The sequence below is a fragment of the Mastigoproctus giganteus genome, chromosome 10, assembly GCF_048544385.1.
Source record: "Mastigoproctus giganteus isolate SK-2022 chromosome 10, ASM4854438v1, whole genome shotgun sequence".
NCBI classification, from domain to species: Eukaryota; Metazoa; Arthropoda; class Arachnida; order Uropygi; family Thelyphonidae; genus Mastigoproctus; species Mastigoproctus giganteus.
Genome location: NC_143584.1, coordinates 6,334,396 through 6,355,226, shown reverse-complemented (window position 1 = coordinate 6,355,226; position 20,831 = coordinate 6,334,396). Strand labels below are relative to the sequence as shown.

Here is a 20,831-nt window from a genome sequence, read left to right as displayed (position 1 = left end):
ACTGCTTATGACTCATACTTGTTTCTTCCATTGTTATTTTTGATGAATCATGGGTGTATGATTGTGAATGAATACTACAAAACAGTTAGGACTATTTTATAGTATAGTAAAATAGTGATTGCACAATGCTTTATGGGATAAAGCAGCCAGAAAAGCAGAATTTGAGGAATTGACACTTAAATCATGACAAAGGCCTTGAAACACAATGTGTTCCATTGAAGAATATTTTACAAAGCACTCTGTCACTGTGGCCACCCATCTGCCATACTCACTATATTCAATTCCCTGTGATTTGTTTTTGTTTCCCAAGCTTAAAGACCCTTGAAAGGATTTTCAATGGATGAGGAAATTATTTTGAATCCAATAGAAGAACTATTAGCAATTCCAGAAGAAGCCAATTAGAAATGCTTCCAGATGTTCCAGAAGTGTTGGAATAGGTATGTAGTTAAGGAAACTAGAAGATCCATTTGAAGAAGCAGTGTGCTTCATCGTTTTCCCAATATTAGTTCAGTCACTGAACATCTTGTTCACACCTCATAGTTCAAACTAAATTTGTAATCTTTCTTAGGGTGCATTATTTCTTCCTTTCTCCTATACAAGGATAAAAACGTGACAGCAATCTTCAAAAGTGATCACTGGCACTGTAGCCTTCTTAGTAGGACTTCTGTGATGGGTTGAGGGTGTGAAGCCTTTAGTAAGTACATCCCGAACATTTATCAAACTTTTTATGAACAAAAGGCAATGGGAAACCAAGACCAAGCATGTATCTGAATATCACATCACAATCCAATTTTTTTAAGTGCCAGTGTGCCTTAGCTGGTTAGCCAAGAAAAAATTTGGTGTCCTGAAAATTTTTATATATATTTTAATAATACTTTTTATTCAAGTGAGTGGGTGTGTTGTTAGTCAAGGATGTAGCCAAATATGAATTGCAGTGGAGGGCTGCTGTAAGTTTAGGGAAAGCTTTTTAACATGTTTATTACAACATACAGTTGTTGTCCTTCCACACACCATATGCAAAAAAAAAAACTGGGATTGTCTCATCTTCATCTAGATTGGAGAGGGTAAAGATTTTTAAAAACTTAATTCTCACTGTGGCCTAGTTTCATCCAGCAACCATTGCAGGGTTGCTGGACAAAAAACTAATTTTAAAAAATAATAGAAATTTTAGAAAAATTTCATCTCTCAAACACTGGTAAAAGCAACCTTCCATCACTTGATTTAACAAAGACACCCATTGGGCCTAGTTTCATCCAGCAACCATTGCAGGGTTGCTGGACAAAAAACTAATTTTAAAAAATAATAGAAAATTTTAGAAAAATTTCATCTCTCAAACACTGGTAAAAGCAACCTTCCATCACTTGATTTAACAAAGACACCCATTGTGGCATATGTGAGACACCCTATTTGTTTCAATTATAAAAATTTAAGACCAATTATTATAACCAATAATAATAATAAAAGTTTTTTCATATTTTTTAGAATTTTCAAAGTCACTAACCCCCTTGATTGAAACAAATGCTCACATGGTGTCTGCCAGATGTAATCTGAACATTTATATTTTTGACAGCTGTTTGCATTTAGCCAGCAAAACCAAAGCTCTAAGGCAAGATCAAGCCCCCTCTTGCTGGTCAAGAGGGGGCTTGATCCCCCAGCACACAAAGTGATTCAAACAAATGAAGATATGCCCTGGGCGGCCATTACAGTCAGGAACCAAGATATCACCTGTACCAGAATTTCTCATCTCTGGTCCTCCTGGGCAGCATGTGCCCACCTGGAGAACTGTATGTTGTCTTGTTCTACTGTAGACCAGGACAAGACATCATCAGCAGCAGCCATTTTCAATCCACTGCAGGATGAAGGCCTCTCCAACAACTTTCCAATTCCTTCTGTTTTGTGCAATGGCCATCCATTTACTACCCACAAACTCATGAATTTCATCTATCCATCTCCACCGTTGTCTTCCAGGTTTTCTTCTAGCTCCTCTTGGGTACCATTCTGTTATTTTCTTATTCTGTCATCATGTCTTCATCTGTCTGTCATCATGTCTTCGAGCTATGTGTCCTGCCCAAGACCATTTTAGTTCTTTAGTTTTGATAAGAATGTCCTTTACTTGAGTTTGCTGCCTAATCCATGTGTTTCTCTTCTTATCTAACAGTCTGATTCCCAATATAATTTGTTCCATTCTTCGCTGTGTAGTTCTTAGCTTCTCTTCCATTCTTTTGGTGAGTGCTATCCATCCAAAATTTATTCTTCTCTTGACTTCCAGCCATTTATCATTATTACAGCTAATAACTTGTCCCAGATAAATATATGACTCTACCTTTTCAATTACTGCTCCTTCAATCATTATGTCCCTTTCTGTGGCATACTTGTTCTTCATTACTTTTGTTTTAGCCATATTCATCTTTAGTCCTAAATTCTTACCAACTCTACATAATTCATTAAGATTTTCCTCTAATTCTTTGGGATCGTGGCTTATGACCACAATGTCATCTGCAAATTGTAAATGGTTTAGGTACTTTCCATTCACACTGACTCCGTTCCGTGACCAGTCTAATCTTCTGAAAGCTTCCTCAAGGGCAGCAGCAAACAGCTTTGGAGATATTGTGTCTCCTTGTCGAACTCCTTTCTTGATTTTAAATTTGCTACTGTCTTTGTCTAGTCTAATAAAGGAGATAGCATTCTCTATTTTCTTCAAAATCATAATATATGGGGTATCTATGCCTTGTCTTTCCAGTGCCCGAAACACTGCCTTATGCTGTATGGAGTCTATGCCTTTTCATAATCCACAAATGCCAGGCATAATGGTGTTTTATATTCATTTGCTTTCTCCATTAGCTGTGATATTACGTGAAGGTGATCCATAGTTGAGAATCCTGTCCTAAAGCCAGCTTGCTCTTTCGGTTGATTCTCATCAAGTATTCTTTCTAATCAGTTAGTAATGACCCTTGTGAACACTTTGTAGATGTGGGATAACAAGCTAATTGGTCCAAATTTCCAATTTCTGATTTATCTCCTTTCTTATGCAGCAAAACTATGATTGCATTATTCCACTGCTTAGGCATCACACCTTTTCTAATGCATTTTGTGAAGAGCCTTGCCAGTTTTTGTGTTATGTCTCTTCCTCCCAATTTTAACAACTCTACAATAACTTCATCTTTCCCTGGGGCTTTCTGATTCTTCATTTTCTTCAATGCATGTTCTACCTCATCAGGAAGAATATCGGGTATGTTGTATGCATTGCTAATTTGTGATCCATTTTCCCCACTGCTGGCATCATTCCCTCGCTCCTTGTATAATTCTCTATAGTAGTCTTCTGCTATTTGAATTATGCCTACATAATCGCTATTCTTCAGTTTCAGTATCATTTGTCTTTCTGTATTACTGCTCATGGCTGCTGATTTAAGTCCTTTGTTTTCCCTTAATGCTTGTTCTACTTTTCTTGTGTTAAATTTTCTTATGTCCTCTCTGAGTCTCTTTCTAATGGCTTTGCATAACTCAGTATACTCAATTTTCTCCTTGTCAGTGTTTATCTTGCTCTTCATTTGTCGCCTTCAGTTCATCATAACAAGTGTTTCTTGACTAATTTTTTCTTCTTTGGATTTCTTTTTCCCTATAGGTTTCTTGGGCTTTATCACTTTCAGAGTGTTGTAATATTCCTTGTCGATATCTTGGTGCTGAGCAGTCTGCAGATCTTAAGTTCCAGTGCATACTGCTCTTTCTCCTCTTCTGTTATCTCAAAGACCTTCATATTATTTACTCAAGTTAGTTTTTTCCTTTCCTAGCATTGAAGTCCCCCATAATAATAGCGTAGTGGGTTTTCTGCTTATCTAGAAGACTCAATTTTGGTGTACATTTCTTCAACCTCTTCATCATCATGGCTCGATGTTGGTGCATAAATCATTATAACCTTTAGCTTGTACCTCTTAGAAATCTCGTTTTTTTATATCTTTATGGACCAGAAACCCAACTCCACCTTTGCTCCTGCTGTACACCAATGGAAACATTGTACACCAATGGAAACATTGGTGTACAGCAGATTTTCACCTGGATAAACTTATAAGTGATTCAATTCTTCTTGTTTCAACCAAACCGATGATATTCCGATTCACATTTTCTAGTTCCTTTTCCAGCTCTAATATCCTGTCTTCACCGATGAGCAATCTTATGTTATAACAGGCCAAGTTCAGTTTTCGTACATGGCAGCCTGGTCATACCCAGAGATTCTTAGCACCCTCTGCTTCCACTCTGATCCTCTCGCTGCCATAAGAGGGGGAGTGAAAGCCACAACTATCTCCAATACCTTTTAATGGAGCTTTCAAGGGCGAAAATACTAACTGCCACAGATGCCAACTGCCGCTCCGGACTGTGGCACGAGATGCGTGACCGGCGTGGAACAAGCAATGGCCAACACCTATAGGAATTTCTTCTTAATTCATACCTCACTGTTCTCGATCACCCAGCAACTTTCTCAAGCACCCTCTGGGAATCCTGGATCAATGTGACCCTGGCTACAAGACCCCTCGCTGGTTACCTCACAGACTAGAATGTACATGAAGACTGGACAACATCTGACCATAGAGCGATAACATGTAGGATAACGGCATCCCTTGCACAGCAACCTATGGTGCGGCTAATGACCCAAAGCAAATTGGGAGCTGTTCAGAGAAATTCTGGTGACCCACTTTCAGGGCCCCCAGAAAATACTGACAAATCCACACAACCTGGACTACCACCAAAGGAAAATTACAAATGCCATAACAACTGCCAGCAACACAGCCATCAGGAAGAAGAATCCCAAGCCAGAGGGAGTACCCTAGTGGAACCAGGAGCTACACAATCTGCGACAGGATGTGAACCAAAAACGGAGATTTCAATGCACGCGTCGGACTTGGCCAGAGAGGGAGGTAGCTGTTCTACGGCAACAGTACAGGGATTCCCGTAATCAATATACTGCACTTATAAGAAAAAGAAAACAGAAGTCTTGGGAGGAGCTAGTCTCCACGGTCGGAAATACTGACCCATGGGGGATAATATATAGAATTGCAACAAATAAACTCCCAAGAGGAGAGGTAGTGTCATCAACCAAAACTCTGAGGAAATATGACCAGCACCTGGCACAGCTCAGTCAATAACATCCTAGACACTATCTTCAAAACCCAGGTAATACCAGGTACCCAAAGGTAGATGCAACTACAAACAGAAAATGAGATATATAACAACCAACTGGAACCACTCTTCACTTTGGAGGAGCTCAACACTGCTGCCTCTAAAATCAGAACAAGGAAATCTCCAGGCCTAGACCTTCTTGAACATGTAATCATCAAGAAGACAATAGAATATACCCACAACCTGTCCTGCACCTCTTTAACCACTGTCTACAATCAGGCCAATTCCTGATGTACTGGAAAACAGCAAACGTCAGACTGATCCTCAAAAACCTGACCAAACCACAAGACCAGCCAAACTCCTACAAGCCTATTGCCCTCCTTACTGTGCTTAGCAAGCTATTGGAACACCTCATCCATCAATGTATTGAAAACCATTATAACTCAGCCGAACTTCATCTCCAAACCAATATGGATTCCGCAAAGGCTTGTCCATGGTGGACGCTCTGCAAGCAATCATCACAGCTGCACAAAACACTGATAAAAAATACTTTTTAGTCATCTCCATTGACTTTGCCAGGGCGTTTGATTCACTTTGGTAGTCTAGCGTCCTCGGCAGACTCCGCACCGCCAACCTTCCAAAGAACCTTCCGGAGTGCTGACTCCGCACCACCAACCTTCCGGAGTCTGCTGATGAGGCTAGTGGGAGTCAGAAGTGTTCAAAGCCGCTAAGTGGATTTTCTTATTTACTGATTTGAAATTATTGTTTTTCTAAAACTTTTGATTTAAATTTAGTAGTATAGCATTATTTTGTGATTTTCTGATTAATCTGGTGTATTTATTCTTTACTCTGTCTTGTAATTGCATAAAAGTATCAGTAAGGGAATCAAATCCACATGTTACAAGTTGCAGCTCCGCTGAACGAGAAGTTTTTTATTCACCAATTGTTACATCAAATTATTTTCTATAAGTAGCTTATAGACCTAGTTAGCATCCTTAGTTTATTATGAATTGAGACAGCGAGATTTGGAAGTTAATTAATTTGCCTTTAGCCGGAAATTTGCCTTTAGCCAGCGGGTGGTTGGTTGGTGGAACAGACTGCCATCCCTTGTGGTGGAGGTTGATAGCCTAAATAAGTTTAAGGCTCAGCTGGACAGGTATTTTGAACGAACAGAGGGGTGAAGTGGAAGTGGGTTTTTTTTTTTTTTTTGGCTGATGCTGCATAAGCTTGATTTCTTGCATCAAATGCCTCTACTAATGCTAATACTTGTGTCCGTAGATTACCATTCGTAACTTGCTCCCATGCTCCCATTGTTATACGACACAACGTTATATCCCGAACTAGATAACGTAAGCTTAGTATAGTACAGTATATAATATAATATTGTCAATTAACCAGTAAAATGTCTTAATTTAGTTAAACTTTGTTGTCAATTAAATTGTACCTTTAACTAAATACATATAACGACTTAGATTACAAACATAACATAATTAATACAGAACTTCATACGGAAGTTATATAAATGGCTTGTAGATAATTCTCGATACTGAAAAATAAATATAGCGTTATATGTTGGGATACAAGTTTAGGGTTATAATTTTATACTGAAATTGGAATTTTATTGAAATTAAATCGAAATCATGACTCAGACCAGAGCAGCAAAGCAAAAGGCTCCAGCTAATGGGGCCGCTGTGGCTCAGGGGAGAAAACTGGGGCAGTTGCCCTCTGAATCACAGCCTTTTAAAATGCACTGCTTGCATTATGTTTGTGGGGCAATCGGGTACGGGACATGATATTGCCATGGGGGATGCCTTTGTGTGTGCACAATGCAAGGAGTGTAACGAAATCAGGCGACAACTCAGCATTATTATGGGCCTATATGAGAGCTTGAAGGACAGGGTGGATGCCCTCGAAGGATCTAAATTGAGGGGCCCATCAAGCTCTCAGCTGCCCACATCAACACCAGAGCTTGCACTTGGTCATTGCGCAACACAGTGGCAACCCCCAAGGCAGAATGCGCTGGTCCCACAGGTAGTTGTTGGTGACTATTGTCAGGGAAACAGGGAACATGCTTTGTAAAAAGGATAGGTGGAACAGGACCAGGGTATGTCTGCCAGGGGCAAAGGCTGATAACGTTGTAGAGTGGATATCATCTTTTAAGGGCACAAAAGGTGATATAGTTGTGCACGTTGGCACTAATGATATTAAGAGTAGGAGACGGCAGAATTACTTAACAAGTACAGGTCACTGTTGAAAAAAAGTGGTGAATTAGGGTTGAATTTGAAAGCGTCTGCAATTCTGCCCAGACACGATAGGAGGGAGTATATGATGACAGCCTTGTCAATCAATTCGGCCCTGGAAAGATTGTGCAAGGCTCAAGGGGCAGAATTTTTTCAGCCTTGTCTGTACTTGTTAACAGGAGAGACTGCTTCTGCAGGGAAGGGATACACTTAAATAGAAAGAGTGCAAGAATATTTGCTGATGCTATCGAGGCAGTGTTAGGTGGGTCGGAAAACTGCTAGCTTGGGGGGATACAAGGACTAATAGATTAATAGTAGCCACTGGCAGAGGTGAAAGTGATTCTTGCACTGCTTCTATTGGAATGAGCAGAAGCCTGGAAAACAAGATGCAGGATATTTCAGAGACTGCTGGGAGTCATTGCGGTACAAGTAAACACATGGGTTGTGTTATAGTAGCTAAGAATAGGAACAGGTGCATGTATACTTGCGTGTACACCAATGCTAGGAGTTTGGTAAATAAACTTGATGAATTTGAAGTATTGCTCAAAACATCAAAGGCAGATATTGTTGGGATATCAGTGACGTGTTGTCACACAGATATAAGGAATGCAGAACTGGAATTTGGGGAATACAATGTGTACAGAAAGGATAGTTAGGATAGGAAGGGAGGAGGGGTTATGCTATTAGTTAAGAAACACAAAGTCCAAGGAAGTGAAGCCAGTCGACATCGATGGACAGGGCAGTGTCGAGTCAGTTTGGTGTGACATAAGCATAGGGAAATCAAAATTGAGAGTAGGAATGTGCTATAGGCCTAATGACTCTGATGAGTATAATAAGATATTGTACAGGGAAATAGAGTGGGCCAGTAAATCAGAGAGTCTTATAATGGGGGATTTTAATTTCCCAGATATTGACTGGAATTTGTGTTTTGGTCACTCGCACACTAGCAAGGCTTTTGTGGATTTATTGGATGATTGTTTTCTACATCAGCATGTTCGGGAGGCAACTAGAGGGAGTAATACTCTTGATTTGATTATCAGTAGCGATTCTTCATGTATTAAGAATCTGCGGATAAAGGATCCACTAGGTGGCAGTGATCACAGTGTGCTGCATTGGGATTTACTCAAAGAGGTAACTACCATGAGGGGTAAAGGGAAGGGTTTTTGCTTTCGTAAAGGCGAATACGATGATCTAAGACAGTATTTATATTCTATACGGTTGGACCAACTGATGATGTTACCAACAGCAAATTCAAAATGGGAAGCATTCAAAGAACTTATCTTGGAAGCTACTAGGCAGAAAAGGAAATTACAGTGCCTTAAGGTACTACATGGCCTCTATTAACTGGGTAGATATTGTGCAGGGAATGAATACAATTGAACTGTGGTATGCTTTTAAAACATTAAATCACAGATGCCTTGAATGCATATTTACCATTAAAAACAAATACTCCACGAGGAGGTTTCCAAGTTGGATGAATAGTGAAGTTACCACATTATTTAAGTAAAAAAAGTACTGAAGCCTATAACAGGTACAAGATGATCTGTAACAGAACCACGGAAAAGGTTCGGCAGGTTATGAGAAATCGCTAGCAAACAGAGCAAAGAAGGGGGGATAAGGAATTCTTCACATATATAAATGCCAAGAAGAGAAGGACAAACCAGATCGGACCTTCACGTAAGGGAAAGGGGATAGTATTAAATACATCAGCTGCCATTGCAGATGAACTCAACAGTTATTTGTATTGATATTTTCAAATGAAAAACCTTTTGTGGCAATGGGAAATTGTGGGAGTGAAGTTGAAAAATATGTAATTAATGATATTGAATTTTTGCAAGATTATTTAATGAAAAAACTTTCGAGCCTACAGGCCAGTAAGGCTCCTGGAGCTGATAGAATATACCCTATAATCTTAAGGGAGGCAGCAAGTGAGTGCATTGAACCATTGAGGCTAATTATGCAAGCATCACTAGACTCTGGGGAGATTCCCTTGGATTGGAAAAGTGCCAATGTATCTCCCACACATAAGGGTGGCTCTAAGAGTGAAGTGGGAAATTATCAACATGTCAGTCTGACTTCAGTGGTAGGGAAAATCATGGAGGCAATGATCAAGGGTGGAATTCAGGATCATTTGGATCGAACTGAAATTCTCAAGGATACTCGTCATAGTTCTGTAAAGGGAAAATCATGTTTAACAAATCTGGTTCGCTATTTTGAAAGGGTCACTCACGAGCTGGATTTAGGGAATAATTTCGACATAAAGGCCTCCGTAGCCAAGTGGTCAGGAGCGGGAATGCGGTAGTACATGCTCTTTGAGTAGACCGCGGTTCAAGCCCCTGACTGCTGAATATGGTCGATCTGCCAACCCGCACTGGACCAGCGTGGCGGATTATGGTCCATTTCCCTCAGCATGAATTGTTGAGGAGGCTTCCATCCTGCAGTGGGTTGATAATGGCTGCACTTTACTTTTACTTTTTTTTTTTTCGACATTATTTAATTTTAGCAAAGCTTTTGACTCAGTCCCACACGAGCGGTTGCTTTATAAGCTGGAACAGGTTGGAATCACTGGAAAAATGCTTAGATGGATAGCAGGATGGCTTCAGGGCAGGAGGCAGAGGGTTGTGATAAATGGCTATTCCTCAGATTGGGTTGACATAAGAAGTGGGATTCCCCAAGGATCAGTATTAGGACCACTGTTTTTAATTTTCATAAACACAATCGATGAAGGGGCAGAGGGCGTGATGTCTAAATTTGCAGATGATGTTAAAATTGGTAGAGTAGTTAATGATCACTGTAAAGCAGAGCTTCTTCAGAGAGACTTAGACTTCAGGAATGGTCAGAAAAATGGCAGCTATGCTTTAATCCAACAAAGTACAAGGTATTACACCTGGGAAACAGTAATCCCAAAATAACTTATTCACTTGGTGGAGTTCAACTAAACCCAGTACTGGACGAAAGGGACTTGGGTGTTACGATACGGTCAGAAACAAAATTCTCTGAGCATTGTAAACAGGTTGCAAGGAAGGCCCATGGTGTCCTATCGATGATCTATCGAACTTTTGCAAGTAGAGATAGGGACGTGATAATCCCATTATATAAGGCTTTTGTTAGACCACACTTGGAATACTGTGTTCAAGTATGGAGACTGCACGTAAAGACATCGAGCTTCTTGAAAGGGTGCAAAGACGGGTAACTTGCCTGGTGAGATCGGCAAAAGGGCGTCCTTATGAAGAAAGACTTCGAATATGTGGGTTGCAGAGTTTGGAAACTAGACACCTTAGAGGAGATTTGATTGAGGTGTTTAAGGCTCTGAGAGGCATCAGTAAAATGTATAAGTATGAAATATTCAAGATTATAAATGATGCTAGAAATAGGGGACATAAATTCAAGTTACGGGGGGGAAATGTTTAGATTGGACTGCAGGAAGTTTTATTTTAGCCAGCGAGTTATAAATTACTGGAATAAGTTGCCTACATGGGTGGTAGAGGCTGACAGTTTGGGTAAATTCAAAGGTCATCTGGTAGTACCTTCGGGTGAGGGAAGCGCATAGGATGATAGGTTTAATTTCCTTTTCTTTTATTAATTATTATTATTTATTTAATTATTATTATTTTTTTTTTATGTTTTATTCAGGTTTTTTTTTTTTTTTGGCTGGTGCAGCATAAGCCATAGGCTTTCTTGCACCATGTGGCCAATACTAAATACTAATACCAACTAAGAAATATTGTTCAAGGTTTAGGCCTAAATGGATGTTAGATGAACTAATGGGACATATGGCAGAGAAGAAAAATGCATGGGATACATATAAATTAATGTGACACAGAAGCCTATGATAGATATAAGTTGATCTGTAACCACGTTACAAAGGAGGTAAGGCAGGCGAAGGCAGATAACGAGAAATCTTTGACAAAGGATGCAAAGAAAACCATCAAAGAGTTCTTTACTTATGTAAACTCTAGAAGGAAGGGGATGAATCAGATTGGTCCACTTGATATCGATGGTTCAACTGTTGATGATCCTGCTCAGGTAACTAACAAACTAAATGAATATTTTGCATCGACATTCACATATGAGGAGTTATTCAGCGAGGGGAATGCCAGAGGTGTATTCAACTCTGGCAGTAAGCTAGATAATCTTATAATAACAGAGTAAAGTGGAGGAGAAATTGTTGAAAATAAACACAAGCACCTGGGGTGGATAGGATCTATCCAGTTATATTACAGGAGGCAGCAAAGGAAGTAAGCAAACCCTTAGCCATAATTATGAGAGCTTCCTTGGACTCATACCCATAGGCTGGGGATGTGCAAATGTGACCCCAATTCACAAAGGAGGATCAAAGGCTGACAAGTAATTATAGACCTGCGAGTTTAACTTCTGTTCCAGGAAAATTAATGGAGACACTGGTTAAAGAAGCAGTGCAGGATCATCTAGACAAGACTTCAATTATAGCTCAAACACAGCATATGTTTGTTAAGGGAAAGTCTTGCCTGACCACAAAAGAACTGGATGCAGGGAATAACTTTGATATTATATGTTTGGATATTAGAAAGGCTTTTGATACTGTTGCACATGGAAGACTGCCGCACAAACTGGAGGTAAATTGCTGCTATGGATAAAGGGGTGGTTGAGGGGGAGAAGACAGAGAATGGTAATCAATGGACACTGCTCATTGTGGACTAATGTTATTAGTGGAGTCCCTCAGGGTCCATTATTGTTTTCTGTATTTATAAATGATAATTGATAGTTTATCAAGCTTAATGTCCAAGTTTGCAGACGATACAAAGGTTGGCAGGGTTGTTAAGGACACTACTGACGCTATGCTGTTGCAACAGGATCTGGAAAGGTTGAGCAGATGGGCTGCGAGGTGCAAATGAAGTTTAACATTGACAAATGTAAAGTACTACATATGGGAAACAGCAATCCCAGAGCAATGTATCAACTCTGTGGTACTACACTGACAGTGGTAGAGAATGAAAAGGACCTGGGGTGGCTGTGCAGGCAGATATAAAGTTCTCTGAGCAGGGCAGACGGACTGCAAGAGTAGCTCATGGTGTCTTGTCAATGATATACAGGAATTTTTATAGCAGGGATAAGGAGGTGATTATTCCCTTGTATAAGGCAATGGTCAGGTTACACCTTGAGTACTGTATACAGGTCTGGAAACCTCATTTCAAGAAGGATGTAGAGCTGCTGGAAGGAGTACAGAGAAGGGCAACAAGATTAGTGAATGGAACAAAGGGTTGCTCTTACGAAGAATGGCTTAAGTTTTGCAAATTACAGTATCTGGAGACTAGGCACCGGCGAGGTTTTTTTTTTTTTTTTTTGTTAATTGTTGGCACATTGGCTTCTGTGGCCATAATGCACCTCACAGGGTTTTTTGCACTACTCTGATCCAACCCCGAGGCGGGATTCGAACCCGCAACCTTTGGGTTGCTAGGCAGGCACTTTACCCACCTGGCTAGCCCAGTTGGCACCAGTGAGGTGATCTGACAGAGGTGTATAAAGCCTTGAATGGTTTGAGCATGTTCAATGCTGATGGGATTCTTCCTCTTGCTCAGAATAATCACCTGAGAGGGCATAAATTAAAATTGAGGAAAGACAGATGTAGGATAGATGTACGGAAGTTTGCCTTTAGCCAGCGAATAGTTGGTTGGTGGTACAGACTTCCATCCCTAGTTGTGGAAGTTGATAGCCTAAATAAATTTAAGGCTCAGCTGGACAGCTATTTCGAACAAATGGAGGGGTGAAATGGAAGTGGGTTTTTTTTTTTTTTTTTTTTTGGCTGATGCTGCATAAGCTTGCTTTCTTGCATCATATGCCTATACTAATGCTAATCTTTATGACTGCATCCAAAGCTACCTATCTCAGAGGAAAATCATAGTAAGAACTCCCTACAGCCAGGCTCACAACATGTCCACAGAGGTTGTCTGCATGTCTCTGTCCTGGGGCCCCTCCTGTGGAATATTGTCGTAGATGAATTCCTAAACTTATGATCTTCAAAAAGTACATTCACAGGCATATGCGGATGATTTGGTACTCGCCCTCGCAGCGGACTCTTGACAACTAGAAGCAATGGCCAACAGAACACTCACTACCCTGCAGGAATGGGCAAACCATAACTTCCTTCACATCTAATCAACAAAAACTAGCTCCTTAGTGCTCAAAGGGAACCTAAATATTAGGAGGTCCCAAAAATAAAAATACAGGGAACAACAACGCCTAACAGAGCAAATAAAGCATCTAGGGATTGTCCTGGACAGGAACCTGACATTCACTCCCCACTTAAAATACATCCAAATGAAGATCCGAAATTACATGGCCATGGTCAATAGAATCACCTAAAGAGACTGGGGCCTTAAACGCTGCACACTGTCTTTGCTCTATAAGGCTACCTTTATACCAATCTTCAGCTATGCCTCCAGCATATGGTAATACCAAAACAATAACGTTGACAAATAGAAAGAAACTTGACACAATACAGTGCTCCATACTGCTGACTATATCTAGGGGCTACTGCATGGTCAGCACTCACACCCTACAAGTGCTGGCCGGTGCCCTCTCCCTTGACCTGGAGATTGTCCGGACAGGCCTAATGTATAACCTCACAAAAATCAGAACAGTAACCTGCCTTGCCTATACCACAGATCCAACAAACACCCTCACGATGGAGAAAAGACGACTTGATACTCACCTAATGCATACATGGCAGGACCACTGGACCAATTCCACCAAGGGAAACATCACCAGAAAATTCACACCCAATGTTGAAAGGACCTATCCAAAGTTGCCACATTGGTTTTTCCCAGGTCTACATGCTACCTTCCTGCTAACGGGACACTGATCCATTAGGGAGAAACTCTCCATCCTAGGAATCACTAACAATCCACTATGTCACTATGGATGCCCTGAAAGTTGGGAGCACCTAATGTACACATGTGAACTATATGAAGATTTCAGATACCAACTAATTACAAAAATATATTACCTGCTGCTAGACCAGGAACATCACATCCTGAGTGATGAAAAGCACTACAATGCCTTTAAGATATTTGCCCACTATCTCTTCGACAGACGATAAACCTTCCCGCTCAACTAAGACATAATTCTGATGTTGAATGTCCCTCCAGTAGCAACCGAGGTATACCAAACCGAGGTATATCCACCCACAACCAAACCAAGCCTGGCAACAAAACTGATAGTATAACCTGGATGCAACCTGTGTGCCAGGAACGATGTCTTCACCAGATACGACACTTACGTGATCTGGACTTTGACATGCCATCTGGCGATTTGTATCATATTCCCTTGCATGGTACAGAGAAGTTCTGTCTCCCCACTTCTTCTGGTGAGGCATGGGCCTGCCGCACTGATTGACTGGGGTCGCCTTCCTTAACGTCCCCATACTTGTCTTTTCCCCCACTCTATATGCAAGCGAATGCCCCACATGTCTAAATTTAAACATGTCAAATTAACCGCAATCTCCAGTTTTTGGCTTTTCCAACTTCAGCGTTCCCCTACGTTTTTTTTTAGGTCCTTGCCACTGAAATTATGAAATTAGGTGGCAGAACCTGCCAGAGTAAATAATTATAATAATGGTGTACCTGATCTGCCTCCACGGGGCAGAATGGAGCAACGTTGGGTCCCATTAGGGGCCTAGCGGCTAAATGACCAGAAGAACAATGGTACACGACATTACACACATACAAAATCCATACACCTTTAAACCTCTGGCATTGACAGTGTTCTGTTTCGCACCCACAAAGTATACTATGCAAAGATGGGGATTTGACAGTGCCAGGAAAGGAAAAGTAGATGCTTTTGCTTTCCTGGCACTGTTAAACATCACACATGCAAAAAAAAAAAATTAATGTCTCATAATTCATATACATTGATTAAACAAAAACAGAATATTATATAACCAATTATAGAATATTAGTGGGCAAAGGTATCCAGGAGGATTTAATTCATTTACAAGTAAAAAATAAAGAAGTTGGGTCTGTCAAACATCACACTTGTAGCAGTACGTTAAACAATTAAGAATAATGAAATTTTACAGTAAATATGAATGTACAGCATGTGATATACATAAATAATTTTTATAAATGTTTATTTCTTTTAATTTAACTTATTACCGGCCTTAAAAGGGCTCAAAGAGGACTAAATATAGCCAAAACGTTTTATTAATTGAGTACTGGCCAGAGGCTTGTATTTTACAAGTACTATTGATAAATCAAAATTTTCTTTAATGTGCATTGACTCCTTAATTTTTGTAGAAGTTCTAAATCTCCCATTTTTAATTATTTTTTTTTATAACTCCAACCACAAAAAGGTTACTGGAACCTATAGTACAGTACTCTAGTATTGAGCATGGTTGAGAAGAAAAATACTTGTAAACTTTCAGCATGAATTTCTGTAGTTTTAATTTTCAGGAAATACAAAAGGTGCTATTCAAAAATTAAGTAATGCAATTTAACTTTTTTACTCCTCCCCATAACACATTGCAACAACAGCATTGACTTTCCCCCACTTAAAAAATCTGTTTAGACTGCACAGTCCCAGAGAAGTTCCAAACTTCAATATAACTGCCACAAATAAATACAGACTTATCCTCACAGTGTGGACAACAGCATACATATAAATTACCCATAACCACAGTCAAATAATAGGAAGTATTGAAAGACCATCTTGAGTGGATATGTTAAAGGGAGATCATGTCTGATCAATCTGATTGGCTTCTATGAGGTCACAAACAAACATACCAAATGTATAGCATCAACAGAGTTGGTACAGGGTTGCATGATAACATACTATTGACTTTAACATAAACTTTAATGTTGTAAATATGAAAATCTGTAAACCTGTACTGTCCTGGTTGTCTCATGCTGTCTAGAGGCCGTGAAATAAACAAAAAAAATAAGCAAAATTAATGGGGTTGCACCTACAATAGGTTTCTATGAAAGGTTCCTATCAGGTAACATTGCTACAGTCATTGCCATTGAGAAGCAGCACACAAATTGCAGTGGAAACAAGTTCTCCAGTGCCCTTCCTTTTAAATAACAGCTGGATTAGGGTTACCAATTACCCCTGGTTTCTAAGTGCAGTTCCCAAAACTAACACTTCCCTTCCTACTTGCTCTTTCCAGTTTTTAATTTGTCCCTTGAGAGGTAACTAATACAGAATACAAATCACTACATAATTGGGTATAATGACTTTCCAGGTCAATATTTTGCATATTACATAATGAGTGCATGTGCCTCTACCATAGGTGTCCAAATGGAGTTAAAGAAAATTCAGAATAACTGAACTCATGACTTTTTTTTTTAAAAAAAACTGAATTTTTATTATTTAAATCAATTATTATAAAAAATTGTGTATCTTTTATATAAAAGCTGCAGGCTTTTAGATAATAATTATAAAATAAAATTGCCATGTTTTTTTGTGTATTTTTGCAACCAGTAAGATTTAAGACCATTAATATACAAAGACCGGTAATATACAAAGACCGGTAATATACAAAGACCGGTAATATACAAACTAGGCAAGTTAAAATGGTGCAGGCTACAAAAAAAAAAAAAAAAAAAAAAATTAATTAGTGTACCACTAAGTGGTACACAAGGTATAATAATAATAAAAAAAAAACTGGGTATAATAGAAAAAAAACAGGAGTATCACCCCCATGGGAGTACACTTGGTTTTTTTGAGTGGGAGGAAAGTTTTTTTTTTGGGGGGGGGGGCACAATATGAACAATTTTTTTTAAATGAAATATTGACAGACCATCTCACTAATCCAATACGAAACTTATTTTATTTCAAGCTTTCGGGTTAAATGTGGTTAATTTATAAACGAGGTTGATTTATAAAAGTAGGTATACTCATAGTTATGTCAAATCTGTTTATTTGCACTAGTTCTGGAAGATGGGGGGGGGCTGAAATTTAGGAAATATTTTAAGCAGGGCATAAAAGTGTTTATATCTTGTGCCCCTTTTAAGGTATTGGGGTATAAAAGGGTTTGGGAACCTCTGGTATATATTAATTTGCTATATTCTCTATGCTGAAGCCATTTTGGCCTCATATTTGCAAGGGGAAAAGCGATGACCTTAGATAAGACCTTCTATGTCATTCCAGGTCAAGTGAAACTCGTCCGCCTCCCACAGATTTAAATAACAGTATTTGTTATGTAAGCAATTATTATATCACTCAATATCAATTTTTGTGAAGACATCTGAGTACAAACAGGGTGATACACATAGTAAAACAAGTTAGTGTGCCAAAACAGGTTGGGTTGGAGAAAATAATGAGCCAAGTGTTCCCAGAGAAACAGACACAAGTAGCACTGGATGAGAGGTCAGGAAGGCGGACAGGACAGGATCTTAAAAGTAAACAAATAACGAAGAAATAATTGGCTGCACATTAACAATAATAACATTAGCACAACAGTTTTAACTAATAACTGTCACAAGTCATATGAAAGATAAACAAAAAATTGAGCATCTTACATTTGCATTATCACAAGTATCAATGACAAATATCAGAGAGAGAGAGAAAAATAATTTTAAAATTGAGTCTTAATAGTTGACACATCAAAAATGAGAGCGTATTTAGGAGATAATGAGATCAAGAAATGATTATATATGTTAAGACTATGTCACATAGAGTGCATTTTGACAATTCTTTTACAAATCGGGTTAAAATAATTCTGATCAGGAGAATAAGATCAACGGAACTGATGCCAGAAATCAGGAAGGGTGGAAAGTGTGCATCAACTCGATCAAGTCAGTTGAAAGAGAAATTCGTCCGGGTTTGAATTTACGTGATCTACAAGGAATTTGCCATCCAATTACTTCCCACAGAACCTCTCAGATCATGTAAATTCAAACCCAGACTAATTTCTCTACTAATAACGAGGGTGGATAGATTTGTCTTCAGAATGCTGATTTAAAATGGAGAATAGTTTATGCACTCATATTAAGGCTTTTGACACGATCAAGTTTGAGGTTTTTGGGGTGACTTTCTCTGAATTTGGCAACTCCAGCCCAAATTGGAGAAGCTTATAGCATGGTTAAAATATTTAAAATGGAATATTAAATTATTCAATGATTAACTGAGAGAGGAGAAGAGATATGTGGATGCTTTAAAATCAAAATAGTTTTTGTGAATTTTGTCAAGTGATAATAGTAGACGCAAAATTAAAATTGAAGTTAAAAAAAAGAACTCGGTCTTCATGAGCGTTCTCTTTAGTAATGAGGGTAAAACTGGAGAGACGCTAATGTCAAAAGTCTCTTTTTGAAATTTGGAAAGTTCACATTTGGAGGGGTTTAACTTGATTCGCGTCTTGTTGGGAAATTAAGCGAAATCTTATCTGGTTTGGGGAGTAAACTTTCTGAGCGAAAGGAGAATTGGGCTAAAGTTTTACATAATCGGCAGCCAAGATTACATTAAGACAGTGATTTGATTACCTAACGTTACACATAACGTTACATATTCATTTATGGTTTTCTGCCTAGGCCTTATACAAGAAGAGTAGAGAACATGTCACTGTATGCCCTGTGCTTTATTTATTAATATTATTATTATTTTAAATTTTTAACGTTATATTTTCGACTGCATTTTTAAAAAAAATCCATTATTCCTGGTAATAACCTGATAAATCCAAAATATCTGACGTCTTTTCCGCTTTACCGTTTCAGCGATTGCTTTCCAAACTTTGCAAACTTTAGCACAATAGGTCAGTTCTTTTGCAGACATACATCTTAATACATGTTCTACAATTGGCACGAAAGATGATAAAATATATCCAATTTCCTCAGTTGATAAAGGACTCTTTACGCACGCACTTTCATTATCACTCAAATTACCCTGAAGCCGGTTTTCAACATTTTCTTCCATTATTATGCCAATAATTTCGCGAGTGTCAAATTTTTGGCACGTTGCAAATTGTTTTTAAATGCACCATATCTCACACCACCACTGTTAATGCGCAGAACAGTTAGCAATATTTCACACGACCGCTATTAATGCGCAGAATTACGGGCAATATCCAGAACATAACATTTTAGTTACATCCCCACGTTGTGGAATATGCCAAACTGTACCACTTTTTATTCATAACATAAATTTTCATCTGCTTTCTATCTATTTTATAAATCTGGATATATGAAGACTAAAAAAAAAAAAAAAAAAAAAAAAATTATTTTTCAGACGTTCATGAACACGTGTACACAATTTGGTTTCGATTCTATCTTTTGCTGCCATCTTGAACATTACTGTACAGTACTTTACTTTTTTGCCTTTGTTTATTTTTTGTAACATTTTAACCAATCTAACAGGGTATGGTTGAAATTGTTATTAAAGTATTGTTTTCAATCAAATACACCAGACAGGATCTCTAAATATCAAGTCTTAATAATATACGAAATATTAAAATATTCACCTAAACCAGTGGTTTTCAACCTTTTTTTTAATAACGGCACCCCCAAGTAATTTATTTTATTTTGCAGCACCCCTACTCAATTTTATAATTACATTTCATAATTTGTATTATGAAATGTAATTATAAAAATTACATTTCATAATACAAATTATATATACTAATATAATAATTTTATTCCTTATATGGAGGTACTAAGTAAACATCAATTATAGATCACCACAAAATTAAAAAGATACCGCATACCTTTTTATAATGAAATAAACATATAAATTAAAAAATAATAATAAGTTTAAGTAACTTAAACCCAAATTACGCGGCACCCCTGGAATGTTGTTGCGGCACCCTAAGGTGCCGAGGCACTAAGGTTGAAAACCACTGACCTAAATAAACAAATCTTGTGAGTATGGGATCGGCACACCCAATGTTCTGAGTTGGATATCATCATTCTTCTCTTTCTTGGTGATTCCCTTCTACTTCTGACTGATTCTCTCTCTGTCTCTCTCCAGGTAATTCAGATTTTTATTTTTTGGCTAGTGCAGCATAAGCCTCAGGCTTCCTTGCACCATATGTTAATAATAATAATAATTGTAATACACTGCTGTATATTTAAAGTCCTGTTGTCGCGGCGTCTCAGGTTTTAAATCTGTAGCGAATTCGACTGTTCAGGCAATGCTATACAATTTAAAAATATTTTACCAACTTAAGCCGAACATGAATACAGTAACTGGTTTTTAAGTTTCATGGAAGACCAAACATTACGGCCGAGTACATGACTTGGACCCAGTGGCGTAGCCAGGGTAGAATCAGTAGATACACTGCACCCCCCGAAACAAAAAATAACAGGTAGGCAATTAGCCAGTTGGCACCTTTTTTGAGTCTGCGCGGGTAACTCAGTGGTATCGTCAATCTATCCCCCACACCGGGTGGAAAAGGCCCGGGTTCGAATCCCGTCGATGACGCGAGGAACGTTAATGGGCTTTTTCCACTACGTGGCTGAATTCGTCGATCTCAGAAAAGGACAGCAAGGTCCCCCCCCCCCCCGAAACAAT

At 38.7% G+C, this 20,831-nt stretch overlaps 1 protein-coding gene across 1 annotated transcript in view; it reads right to left on the bottom strand.

The window, feature by feature from the left end:
* LOC150078650 (F-box only protein 22-like) overlaps positions 1-19,304 on the bottom strand; it is a 28,868-nt gene extending 9,564 nt beyond the window's left edge. The window contains exon 1 of the mRNA XM_090384162.1: positions 18,993-19,304. Within this exon, the coding sequence (XP_090240288.1) occupies positions 18,993-19,238 (246 nt within the window). The 5' untranslated portion in view covers positions 19,239-19,304. The remainder of the gene's footprint in view (positions 1-18,992) is intronic.
* Between the last annotated feature and the right edge of the window lie 1,527 nt (positions 19,305-20,831).